Genomic DNA, 13,527 nt, shown 5'->3' on the forward strand with positions numbered 1-13,527 from the left:
AATCATGGTGTCTTGTATACTGATAGAGAGCCAATACATAACTTTTATGGCTCCTTGGTTCCAATCCTTGAACTCTTTCACATCTGCAGCAGTTGGATTGATGTCCGGTATCTCCGGTGCCTCTTCATGCTCACCTTCTATATAGTCCCAGTAGCCCTTTTCCATTAGGAAATTTGTCAGTTTGAACCTCCAAGCATGGAAGTTTTTCTTATCAAGCTTCTCAGCAAGAATCTGGTTTAGGCCATCATTTGACATTTTGCTAGACACACAAATTTACCAGAAATAGCACTCTGGTTTGTCTTGTACAAACTGCTGTATTTTCTGTAGCGGTACTCTAGTACACTCAAATGTCACAACCAATGACCTCAATGTGCATACATATACCCAATGGAAACTGTTGACCTCCTTGTAGCACACATAGTGTCTGCACAACCAATTTGTCTTTCTGCAGTTCTTAAAACAGAGTTTTGCAGAGAATCCGCAGTGTTCGAAATCGACTGCTTTCTGAAAAACGGAGGTCCTGACGCGCCCGAAACGCGTTCTTGGCCCAAAAAATAGAGTCCAATAGGACAATATAGTTGACCTATAGATTTGCTCCCGCGAAGAAAGCTCCTCAATGAGAGATCGTTTGTCGGTGCCTCCTGTAGAGCTCCTGACAAGGATATAGTCGCCAACACAAATGGGGAAGAGTAGTTGAAGCTCTTACCCTCGTACCACTTCCTGTGCTTCTCTTGCTTGCAGCTCAGCCCTTAGCATGAACCAGGCTCTGATACCATGAAAATATGTAGGGGAGAAGGGAGCTTGAGCTCTTACAAGCACACACACACTCACAAAACCCTAATAGAGAGCACACAAGGTGAGAGGCTAAAAATCTTCTTCTTCTTCACTCAACACTCAACACACCATATACAAAGATAAGAGTACGAACAATATGAAAGGTACTCAACCAAATACATACTAGGGTTCTCTATAGTGTGAACCCAACTAATATGAGCTAGCGCTATAACTATACCAGTCTCTAGAATGGCTGTCACACATCCTGTCATCCCACTGGATGCATATCACCCATGATCTCACCAACCATGCCAGTGGTGTAAGTGTGGGGCCTATCCCCCAGGCGGGTCATCATTGTCCACCGCCTCATTAGATGAGCTTGATATCTCAACAGTTGGCACCGACATATCTTTGCTAGATATTCTATAGCCAGACTACCCACTCCACTTAGCGTGTTCCCATTAGGGACCGCTTGTATGTTAGTCACTTTATCTTCTTTATAGTCCTCTTTTGTTGTGTGAAGAAGAAGAAGAAGAAGAATTTTCAGCCTCTCACCTTGTGTGTTCTCTTCTAGAATTTGTGTGTGTGTGCTTGCAAGAACTTAAGCTCCCTTCTCCTCTGCATCTTTTCAATTCGCACACTATGAGTTTGATCAATAACATAACACTATGAATACTTTTTCATTCATTACTATTTGTGTTTTGCGTGCCAATGAAATCTTACACTTTGAATATAAATGCTTTTGTGTCTTTTCAACAAAATGTTTGATTGTGTGAGGAATACTTTGTTCATTGCAAACATTAAAGGTGCTCACAAATAGTTCATTGTTCATCCTTCAAGTTGTAATTCGGAAGTTATGGATTATATTTTTTTTGTTAATACAATGCAATCTTACACTTTTTCATTCATTACCGGATATCATAGTTGTGTTTTGTGTGCCAATGCAATCTTACACTAATTTGAATATAAATGCTTTTGTGTCTTTTCAAAAAAATATTTAATTGTGTGAGGAATACTTTGTTCATTGCAAACCTTAAAGGTGCTCACACAAATAGCTCATTGTTTACCCTTCAAGTTGTAATTCAGAAGCTATAGATTATATATTTTTTGTTAATACAACTTTAACTCTTGCACATTTATATCTTTGTATAAATCCTTTGATGTCTTTTAATGTTAGAATTGAAGACATGTGAATCTGTGTTATGCTTAAATTGAGATAGTGAAGTAATAACAAGACTCCATTCATAAATGTCTTTTTTAATATCTAGTTTGTTTCTACTTTGTGTTCTTTTTATTTAAGTGTTGCGAGAAAGACATGAATATTTTACCAATGAAAAATAAAATCTATATGAATGTGATAGTGTATCGTTCCTCCCCATTGTCATTCTTAAATCGTACCACTCTTTCCCTCTCCATTACCATATTCTAAATCTAACTTTGCAAGAAGCGGATGGTGGTGGTTTGGCATTTTTGTTTGGGGGAGAATGGCACCACTGCCATTCTCCCCAATGATAATGCACCAAACCAAGCGAAATATAATAAGAGGGAGATTGGCACCACTGCCACTCTCATCTCAAATCAAATATTCAATGGGAATGGATCCATTAATGAGGAGTGAGTTTGCAAAATTGTAGCTAAGATCACATTGTGATTGGGGGTAGAATGGTAACACTACTATTCTCCCAAAATGATAATGCACCAAACCAAACAAATCCATGCTCCATGCTTTCCCTGTAATTAGAGTAGCCAGGTAGAATGGCATATGCACCAAACCAAACAAAGTCATGCTCCATGCTTTGATCACTGTAATCATAGTAGGGAGGATGGCGGAACTACCATTCTCCCTTGGAAAGTTTAATGATTAAAGGAGGATGGCACCATTTTCTTTTTATACAAGAGGAAGAGAATTGTAGTGGTGCAATTCTTCCATTAATTTTGGATTAGAGGTCATCCAATGAGGATAACAGCACAATGACCATTTATTTAACTATTTGAACATGACAATTATAGAACAAAACTTCTTAGATCTAATATTTTGATGGTGTTTATGAACACCACAAAGACTCTTGAGATGATACTGCTCATGCTACCAAAAATTGCATTTCATAGTGTGTGTACCTAAACCAATTTCTAGAAATAATTATACATAGGTTCAAGAACAGTTGCAAGAAACCATTTTGTATGTTCTAAGTCCTTTACCAAAATTGAGGAAGAATGGCACCACTGCCATTCTCCCTTAATTTAAAAAACAGCTGTAAAAAAGCATTTTATTTTTTGAAGTCCCTTGATTAATGCCAATGGTCTCATTTTGGGACTATAAATCTCAATGTGACAAGTAGAATATCTTCTTCGGTATCTAATTAATCCCCATGGGAAGAGTACGGTAATGTGTGCGCATGTAGCTTTTTTACGTAATATTGGGGAAATTTGATTAAGTTTTATATCACAAACTAACACGTCTACATGCTTTAATTTCCAAACATGTAGTTATTTGTGCCATAAAACATATGTTTTGAGAAAAATTGATCATAAAATCCCTAAACACTACCATTTTGGGAATTGAGATTTTCTCGAATTCCCTAATACCGACTTCTTATAGGATTGTTAATACACAACAACAAGCATGTGTTTAATATTTTGGTGTTATTATCACTACCTATGTTATATAAAAGGAAGCACTTAGCAAGGGGGAAAAGTAGCACTTCTCACATTTTGGAAGTCTTATCTTTATATTCTCTTGTTCCCACTCATGGAATATATATATATATATATTTATAAGTGATAATTTTTAACAATTTCTCTAAGGCTTGACCTTCCTAAATTCTCATGATAATAGTTTAAAAGGTACTTTGTTTAAAAAAGGGTTGAGCTTCCACACAAGGTCGTTCTCCTAAATCGTATGGTCACACCCTAACAGGTTGTCTTAAAACCATAATACACGTGAGAAGGTCAAAGCTCAATGTAAAATGTGTTAAAAGGTAAATACCTAAGTTTATCTATACCCTTTATTGTCCCAGTTGATTCCTTGCCATTCTTATTAGACTTTATACTTTGGATTATTGGATGTGAGGCTGAAATGTCCACTATGGCCACATGTAAACTTCAAAAAACATTGCTTAAGCCTCTAGCAACTTGATGGGGCAACAATGATTTTATATTCACGTGATCACAAATTTTTTTTTGTTAATAACATGTGTTAACATGTTATTAACATGTTAACATGTTAACATGTTCCCAAAAAAGCTGGTGGGAGGTTCCTTGGTAACCGGCAAAAATCCCGCCGGGATTTTTGCATTGCCCGGCGGTCCCACCGGGAACATTAAAACCCCGGCGGGCCCGCCGAGGTCATCATTCAGCCCGGTGGACTACATTTTTGTATATACATGGGCCCGGGGGCCCTTTGGGAGTTCATTGTTGACAGTATACACAGATAATGACAGTTGTGGATGTGTGTGTTTGTGTGGGTGTGTGTGTGTTCATGCGGGCAGCCGCCCATAGTCGCAATGCGCGCGCCAGGATGTGGGTGGTCTACCACACACGAGGGGTGTGTGTGTAAGGCCATTCTTCGGAATGGTACTTATCGTGGGGCACATAGTCGGTAACGCGGCTGGTTTGTGTCCTATGGTAAGTATGGCACGCCGTAGCGATACTAGTCGATAACGCGGCAAGCATAGTATCGTTATGGCGATGTCACCTTCCCTTCCCTTCCCTTTGTCAAATGCGGGCATATGGTCGTTAACGCGGCCAGTGTATGTTCATATCCTATTCGTATTCCCATAGATTCGGGCGGCATTTTGTCGTTAACGCGATAAGTTGGTGTCGTCCACTAGTGCGTATATTGTTTTTTGCATATTGCGACATTTGATCGTTAACGCGATCGAAAAAATGTCGTAAATTTGCTTGATGCGGCTTGTATTGTTTTTATTGTGTATGATCCATGCGATGCTTGGTTGGTAACGCGGCATGAGTATTTCATGGATCAAAGTTTACATCATATTGTCTTTAAGTTTAATTTCATGATATCGTGACTCGTAAGAATGAATATCTCTCTCTCTCTCTTCCTCCTCCCTCTCTCTCTCTCTCATGATACACTTCACAACTCTCTCTCTCTCTCTCGATACACTTCACAACTCTCTCTCTCTCTCTCTCTCTCTCTTCCTTCCCCCCTCTCTCTCTCTAATGATACAGTTCACAACTCACTCTCTCTCTCGATACACTTGACAACTCTCTCTCTCTCTCTCTCTCATGATACACTTCACAACTCTCTCTCTCTCTCTCTCTGTCACGATAGGTGTGTAGATGAGGAGTTCTTTTTCCTCTCTTTAAGAACTCACAAAACTATTAAAAATGTCATCTAATGTTCCCTCTCTCTCTATCTGTCACGCCTCTCTCTCTTTCTCCCCCCCTCTCTCTCTCTCTCTCATGATACACTTCACAACTCTCTCTCTCTCTCTCTGTCACAGTAGGTGTGTAGATGAGGAGTGCAACATGTATGCACTTGATAAGTAATGATAAGTAATGATGCACTTATTACGGTTGTCTCACGTGCGATAATGTATTGCATGATGTTGAGTTTAGTAATATTTTTTGATATTCTGTTTTTGTTTGATCATTGAAAAGTAATGATACACTTGTTGCAGTTGTCTCACGTTTGATGATGTATTGGATGATGTTGATTTCAGTAATATTGCTTGATGATGTATTGCTTGATGTTGATTTCAGTAATGTTGTTTAATATTCCGTTTTTGTTGTGTTTAGTGATATGAGAAGGTGGCACAGGCGGTCTTCTACGCAGACAGAGAGCGAAATAAACGGCCGTGGATAGCCCTGGAAATTTATGATCCGTTTTTGGTAGATGTATACACTCTTGCATCTGATGTTTTTGCTTTAGGGTATTTATTGCAAATTTTATATGACTTTTGGTAGAAAGTACAAGAGTTGTGGATGGTCAATAGTTCCTACGACAAAGTTACCATGGATACTATTATTTATAGAGTCAAAAATTGGATGTGTCTACCTAATCGCGACGAGCGAAAATCTGTTTTGCAAGTAGTGGAATTTTTTAGATCACTAAATACTGACCCAACGAGGGCACAACGTCCTCTTGTAGAGCTATCGGTGTCATTCACCCTAATTTTGTAATTTAGCAGTATCAGGAGATTTAGTTTCAAGAATGGCTCTTTGTTCGTCTCTCTTCAAAATTTGATATGTGCGCATTGTTTGAAATATTTTCTCATTGAGTCTTTGCAATCTCTCTCTCCTCTTGTGGTGTTTCAGTTTATGTTTTGTCTTCAAAATTTGATGTGCGCGCATTGCTTGAAATTTTCTTTGAGTCAACTGGATATTTCTCAGTGAGTCTTTGCAATTCATATCTCATCTCGTGGTGTTAAACTTTAAGTTTTTGAGGGTAATGGTCAATTTATCTTACGTTGATCTTTATAGTTCATTAAAATCCTAAAGTCATTTACGTTCATGTAGATATGGCAGAAGCACAAGCAAATGAGCATAGCAAATGAGCATCAAGAGTTAGCCAAGAAGGCATATGAGCGAATGAAGGCCCTTGCACATGGACTGACAGCCCGCGAAGGTACGAGAACAGCATACAGGTTGTCGAAATGGATAAATCCTACTTATGCCCAATGGAAAGACATAAATAAACGCGTAACCACAGAGATGATCAAGGAAATATGGCCATGTCCAGATGGCGAGATTAAGAAGGGAAGATGAAAGGTTTTGCGTTGCACTCATAATGATATCAAAATTAATGCCGAGTGCATTTTCTTGGAGGTGTACGGTCATTCTCTCCATAACGCCGACTCTCCACTCTATTTTGCTAAGATGCTATATGCAGAATTTATCTTAGAAACTCCAGTGGACTTCGCCTCCAGAGAGGCCACTATCAACACCCACGACATACGTGAAGAGACAGTGACATTCACAAGGGAGGAACTTGCTCTCATGGTGGAGGGCGCTGGATTGGAGTTAAACAAGGTCAAAGAAAGCTTAGGGGCACAGCTAGCAGAGAAGGAGAAAGAAGCTGTACGATTATCTCAAGCGTCAACTCCTCCCCCGGCCAATAGAGGGATTCAACAGCAGCTCACAAAGATCAGCCAAGATGTACAGACCATCTCTTCATGTATAGCTCCTGTGCGCCAAGGGAACCACACCTCTCATTTTTTGATACATCCTGATCTTGTGGGAGTTTCTGCTGAGGCTACTAGTTCCTCCACCCCCCAATGTCTTGTATGTTACAAAGTATCGATGGGTGGAGCGGCCAGTATATACTGCCCTGTGGACACTACTACCACTTAATATGTTTAGTGAGGTAAATACAAAGTACTTCCACATGTGCATTGTGCACTGTCCCAATAAATCAAGGTATTTATATAGTGTTCGGCATGGCTAGCGAATATAAACCACCAGGACCTTTAGATGCAACTCCTAGTGCAATTCGTAATTTATGTCAAGATGAAAGCTAAGAAAGACATAGATCCTACTTTTGTATTGATAATTTCTCCAAATACAATCATTTGTACAAGTATTTTTTATAAAATTAATGAAATGGCTTCTTCCTCTATGTCAGTATCTTGCTCCGAAATTCTTTCACCATTTATCCTCTCGTCTGCTAAATTAAGCTCATCTAAGTCAATGTCCAAATTGTCTTCTACAATCTCAAGGCTAGTGCACGATGTATGTCCAACATCAAAGTTCTCGTCTCCTACATCATCACAATCGTACATCCATCTGGGCATATCTTCTTCATACTCTTCGCTTTCAATGTCTCGCAAGATCTTTTCATTGCAATACATGTAAACAAGTTTATTTGCTCGATTTGCAAGAAGTCGATTGCGAATAGTACTGTGAATATATTTGTACATGCTCCAGTTTCTTTCTGAGCCGCCTGAGTTTGAAGAGCACTGACTTAGAACCTTCATTGCAAGGTTGCGCAATAAAGCATAGTGCTCACCACCATTCATCATCCACCGCTTCCATGCAGGCTGCTCTTCTTTAGCCATTTGTTGAACAAGGGAGTTGGAAAATAAACCCTCTTTCAATCGAAATGAGGTCATCTCCTTTATGCACTTTACACGATCATCATTATTATTATAAAAAGTGTTTACCACTTTATAAAAATCTTGAACCACCTCAACGTTAGACATCACATCCATATTCCAGTATTCAGGATGTAGCATGTAAGCAGCACTGTGTAGTGGTGAATGCGCTCCAATCCATCTAGCATGGAAGTACTTCAATAGGACTTTTCTTTGTCTACTGGAGAATGGTACATGCCATTGCTTTTCCACCACTGAATGCTCTAGTTTCTCAGGACACTCCAAACTCCGCTGTGGACAGTCCACCATTGCATCCATGCTTTTTCGAGTTTAGGCACTCTTTGATCAAGACTTCGTACGGCATACGTAACAGGCATCATTACATGGTATGCATCCATCACACTGTTCCACCAACTTCTTCTCGTAAGCGCTGCCTTCAAGACTTTGATTTTCTCTTTCACTTTTTCAGGTTGAGTGCTCTCCCAGTCACGAAATGTCATGCATGTAAATGTTTCGCAAACTGCATCTTTATTTCAAAGAAGAGACTCAAAAGTGTAAAAGTGGGTGCAAAACCTAGTCTCTGCTGGAAGCTTTAACATAATTGACATGCGAGGTCGAAAAATATCTAACACTCTCTGTCTCTTGAGCATGAATCTCACAAGCTGGCGAGCAGTGTCGACGATTGCGGAAAACCATTTGGTATCGTCACTTTTATACCAATCTTTTAATACAAGATTCAAACTATGAGTATTACAGCCTACCGAAAAAACATGTGGATAGTGCCGCTTTAGGATTTTGGATGCATTCTTGCAATTCTTTGCATTGTCTATGACGATTTGGACTACATTTTCGGCACCCACTTCCTCTATCACAGAGCCAATGATTCGAGCAATGTAAGCCCTAGTTTTGATTGAACCAGCAGAATCCACGGCACGGATGAAAGTCTCACCTCTAGGTGAAATAACCATTATATTAATTAATGGTTTTCTGGTTGCACATTGACGTTCGGAGTACAAGCAGGCGATGTAGCCGGAGTTTGATGATTAGAACAATAGTGTTCTTGCTGCATTGATACATTAACGGTAGGAGTGTAATGTTTTCTTAAATCTTTCTTTTGAATTTCTTCTCTTATGCGTTTAGCCACTGCAGGTGCAGAGGGGTGGGTACATGTCTTTTTCTTCACTCCGCCTAAAAAGTGTTCTCTTAGTCGAGGCGCCCCACCTGATTTTACTGTGTGGCATAGCTTACACTCCCAATCTATGAATCGATCACCGACGTTAATTGCATATTGTCACTCTATCCCAGGTGCCTTTTTTTTCCTACTATTTGGAATTTGGACTCTATTGGAGGTATCGCTGGATCCACCATTGTCCTCCATCTCAAATAACCTATTCAAGCAAGCATATAACAATGAATACACAAATGAAAAAACAACAAAGTCACTCACGTATTACAAAACATACATCAGCAGACAAACTACTTCGAAACTATCTTGGCAAACACAAAAGATCATCACATAACACAAAACTACTTCGAAACTATCTTGCAAGGTCTAACTACAAAACTACTTCGAACCTATCATGCACATTGCACCCCCAATGAAGGATGCCTTTTGTACCCAATTAAGGATACTTTACACAATCAAAGATCTATGCTTGCCGAATACTCTAGTATAGGACAATAGACCTTCTCTAACATTCACAAAGAAAATCAAAGATCTATGCTTGCCCAGGGTGGTTGCAAGATTAGGGTGCCCAGTTTTGTCCACTTAGGCGCCCTGTAAACAGTAAAAAAACAGGCATTTGTTTACCTTTAGTGGCTATTATCTCCTAGTAAATGAAGGAATTTCGTTTCAAGTTCTTTTGTTGGAACATCATATTCAAAGTTGGAAATACAGTTGCATAATTTGATTAAGCATTAGATAGTCAAAAATCCTTATTTTCTTAGGTACAAAGTCAATGTATACACCCTGTCCCAAATTTGAACTGATTCCATAAAATGCTAATATCTTTCACATATAAACTCATATGAGATTCCCACTCTGTACCTTATATCTTCACATAATATGGAGCTTAACTTGATTTTTCGAGAAAATTTTAAGATATTTGTCTATTTTCTTTAAATATTTCAAGGTCTTTAAAGTGTTATAATATACGCCACTTTTTGTACCCACAATAGCTACCACTTAAAATCCTCAATCTTGTAGATCAAAAGAGTGGGTAGATACTGAGACATTAGTAGAATGTGGTGGTTAGTAAAAATTGCAAATCCAATGGTTGGATTTTTAATGATCTCTTTTTCAAAATTCTTCCAGACTATCAGAAGGCCTGCAAATATTAATAATCTAATTAGTAAAATTACATTTTTGATGTGAATCATCTAAAACCTATAGGGACTAGTGTACTTGTAATGGTGCATCTATGGAAAAATAAATTGGATCACTCTAAGTATGGAAAGATCATTTGTTTATCATTTCATCATATTTTTGATTAATTTTAATTAATTAGACTAATTTATATTAATTTAAGTTATATTGGGTTAATTTAAGGACAAGCGTATTTTCTATTATTTGCTTGATCTCATTTTAAGTACCTTGCCCCCAAAAATTTGCTCTCCAAGAATTGTCCCAGTCCAGCATAAACTGGATAAAACTGGACACCCTGATCTTGCAACAACCCCCCAATACTCTAGTATAGGACAATAGACCCTTGTCTACTCTAAACTATATCAAGAACCAATACAAGCCCCTAAGCAGGACTCTTGGCTCCATCAAACCATTCATAAAGGAGGTAGATTATCTACGTAGCTCAAATGCAAAGCTGAATGACTCCAACTTTGTCTCTAAATCTCCACAAGTATTAGCTACGAACCACACCCTGCCCCCAATTCAAAGAACTAAGGACGAGTGGCTCAATAGCCTTAGGAGTGCTTACAAGGAAAGACAACAGCTCCTAAGATAAGGATGTTCTTCCCAAGAGGACACTTCTAGCAACTCGAGAGCTCTACAAGTACTTTGAGGAGAGATATCACGCCCCCAAAACAAGGACTACCTCCCCAAAAGTTGCATGATGGGTGTTGGGTAATGTTTATAAACATGACAGTACTCCGCCGAGCTTCTTTTATTTTCTCGACGGGCCTGCCGGGAATTGAGATATCTTGGCGGGCCCACCTGGAAAACAAAGAAGCCCGGCGGGGATACGGGACTAGTAGGTTTTGGCAGGTCATTGCTCAGGTCATGTGAATATACAATGTGATCACAAGTTTTAATATGTTAATAACAAGTTTTGTTAACGTGATCACGAAATTGTGAAGACGTTAATGAAATCGCTGTGGGGCGACATTGAATGCCTGTCACAATTGGTGTTATAGGCATCCCATGTGGTTGTACTCAAGCTTATTCGGATGTTTTGCCTATTTCAAGGAGCTAAAACTCACTTTTGAGATGGTTTGCAATATAACCTTCGTGTGCGTGGGTTGACTCGTTTGCCCAGCATTGGCCTAAGCAAAGAGGTCACCACCACTAGTGGTCCTTTTGGAGACGTTAGTGGTGGCGCTTTCCATGCACATTGCATCAGTAGCGACCCTTTCATGTAGGGTAGGGCAAACTTTGAATCACAAATACAAACCTAACCACAATTTTAAAACAAGAGTATAGCAAGCGGTGGAAGAAGACATTATTCTATTGCATGGATAAGTAGGTACATCATAAAACCAGTGAGTCGTGGTCGTCATCTATTCATGCACTGTCTTCTGGGGCGTGTCCAAAACATCCAACTGTGGCAATCCATGCATCGAGTTCAGTATGAAATTAAGGACAGCATGAGCAAGCATTCTTTTATTCATGGAGAGCGACATACCGTGCTCAAGTTCAAATTCAGGGGTGTAGGGCCTCGGCCTGGGAGGCGGTGTCGGCGTGTCCGTGGCCGTGTCCACCACTTCCTCCATACCCGCCTCCATGGTAGCCTTCCGTTCCTTGGGTTCGGTCGGCAGGCCATCCCCCACCTCCATGCCCATAGCCGCCGCCTCCGTGCCCATAGCCGCCGCCACCCCCATGTCCGTACTCATAGCCGCCGCCACCCTGCCCATAGCCGCCGTACCCATAACCGTATCCGCCTTCCGTTTCTTGTGTCCGGTCGGCAGGCCAGCCACCACCTCCATGGCCATAGCCGCCACCCCCGTGGCCATAGCCGCCCCCACCCCCGTGGCCATAGCCGCCGTAGCCGCCATAGCCGTAACCGCCCTCCGTCTCCTCAGGCTTGGCCTGGACGGGCTCCTCCCGGGCGGCACTGATGCACGTCCACATGATGGCGCACGCCATCAGAGCCAGCGCAAAAAGCTTTCTACCACGTCCCATGTTTTTTGCCAACAAGCGTGCGATACTGCTGCGATGAGTTGAATTTATAGGCAACCCGGCAGCAAGAATTCCAGGCCCTCACGTAACTTGTCCACTACCTGCTTGAAGATGATAATACACGTTGTTTTCCTGTGATTAGACCCCAGCCCGCACTACAAGCTTTAAGGATAAAATTGCGGATTAAGTTAAAGCTAATGCGCGCGGCACTGAGCTGCTCCCATTACCCAAAGTGCGCCTACTCAAAAGAGGCATTGCTTTTGACTTCATTGGGCTAGCCCCCACAATTAACGAACGGAGAAGAGTCTCAGTCTTTTTTGATCTTTAGTGGTAGAAAACGAGAAAAGCAGATTGGGCAGTGGAGGCCCATCACCGTTCTAGGAGCTGCCGAGTACTTTGGACAACATTTTCACTTTTTCGCGCCTGCTGCAGCCCAGCTTGGGTCCGAGGTGTTTTTGGGCTCTATTTGGCTTCGCATAGCCAAGGTCTCATCCAGGTCGCTAGAGGCAACATATTATGCTTTCTCGCTTTAGAGGCAACATATTTATGCTTTCTCGCTTGGTCCGGCATGGCACCTTATCTATTTTTGTTTGTTGCCGAGGACATGAGTACTTTTCTCTCCGCCTAGGAGAAAGCACCCCATGGGCTACGTCTTCCCATCTTTGTATAGGAGGAGTTGCTTGATTCAAAGTTTATCGAATAAGACATCAACATACCTACCCAGAGATGAGGGGAATCTCCAAATATTCACTGAGCTGATAGAGATGTTATGCCGTGCATCCGAAGCACATATCAACTAGCACAAGTCGTGTGGATTTAGGGATGGCTCATCGACTGCCTCGACTTGGAGGCTAGTTGAGGATTTTTAGTGGATCCTAAGTGGCACTCGAGCTCAATATCTTGGACGCTAGGTTGGTATCGATGTCTCCTTGGAGTAGCAACTAGCCCCTCTCTTTTATGCATTCTAAAGAAGCTACTATATTGGAGTTTCACAAGGCTTTCCAGAGCTAGCTGTGTTGTGGTGGTAAACCACGTTCTTCTTGCCACCATGTGATACATCACCTCTTGATGGGCCTTCTTCCGAGCTTCCATTGGTCACGTTCAATAGTTGATTGGCAACTTTCTTTGGGTTGGTAGTGACAAGAGGCCTATATGGCCCAATGAGACCTGGAGAGTGATCATTCAACCATGACACAAGGGGCCTAGGCATCATTGATCCCCTCTATTTAGAGCTGTGCCCTTTCGGGAAACATGATAGTTGGTGGTCTCATTTCAGATGGCGAGCTGTGGAAGGACTTTCTACTAGCTAGGATCTCTATCTGCACCCCCGTTTTGGGAGGTCCCAACCTC

General features: G+C 41.0%; 1 protein-coding gene across 1 annotated transcript; it reads right to left on the reverse strand.

Annotated features, from left to right (window-relative positions):
• Positions 1-11,488: 11,488 nt before the first annotated feature.
• LOC147616142 (uncharacterized) lies at positions 11,489-12,285 on the reverse strand. Its single transcript, XM_086778773.1, has 2 exons — positions 11,684-12,285; positions 11,489-11,600 (listed from the first exon to the last, which is right to left on the reverse strand). The coding sequence occupies exons 1-2, from the start codon at positions 12,051-12,053 to the stop codon at positions 11,563-11,565; spliced, it is 408 nt and encodes a 135-aa protein (XP_086634899.1). The 5' UTR covers positions 12,054-12,285; the 3' UTR covers positions 11,489-11,562.
• Between the last annotated feature and the right edge of the window lie 1,242 nt (positions 12,286-13,527).

This window comes from Cibotium barometz, chromosome 39 (genome assembly GCF_041138505.1).
Source record: "Cibotium barometz isolate CiBa-2024 chromosome 39, ASM4113850v1, whole genome shotgun sequence".
Taxonomy (NCBI): domain Eukaryota; kingdom Viridiplantae; phylum Streptophyta; class Polypodiopsida; order Cyatheales; family Cibotiaceae; genus Cibotium; species Cibotium barometz.

Bases quoted from the DNA above. Each gene is read 5' to 3' on its own strand.
- LOC147616142 (XM_086778773.1), bottom strand. From the start codon at position 12,053: ATGGCGGCTACGGCGGCTATGGCCACGGGGGTGGGGGCGGCTATGGCC. The intron at 11,601-11,683 runs GTATGTCGCTCT...GGATTGCCACAG, and splicing joins TGAATTTGAACTTGAGCACG to TTGGATGTTTTGGACACGCC.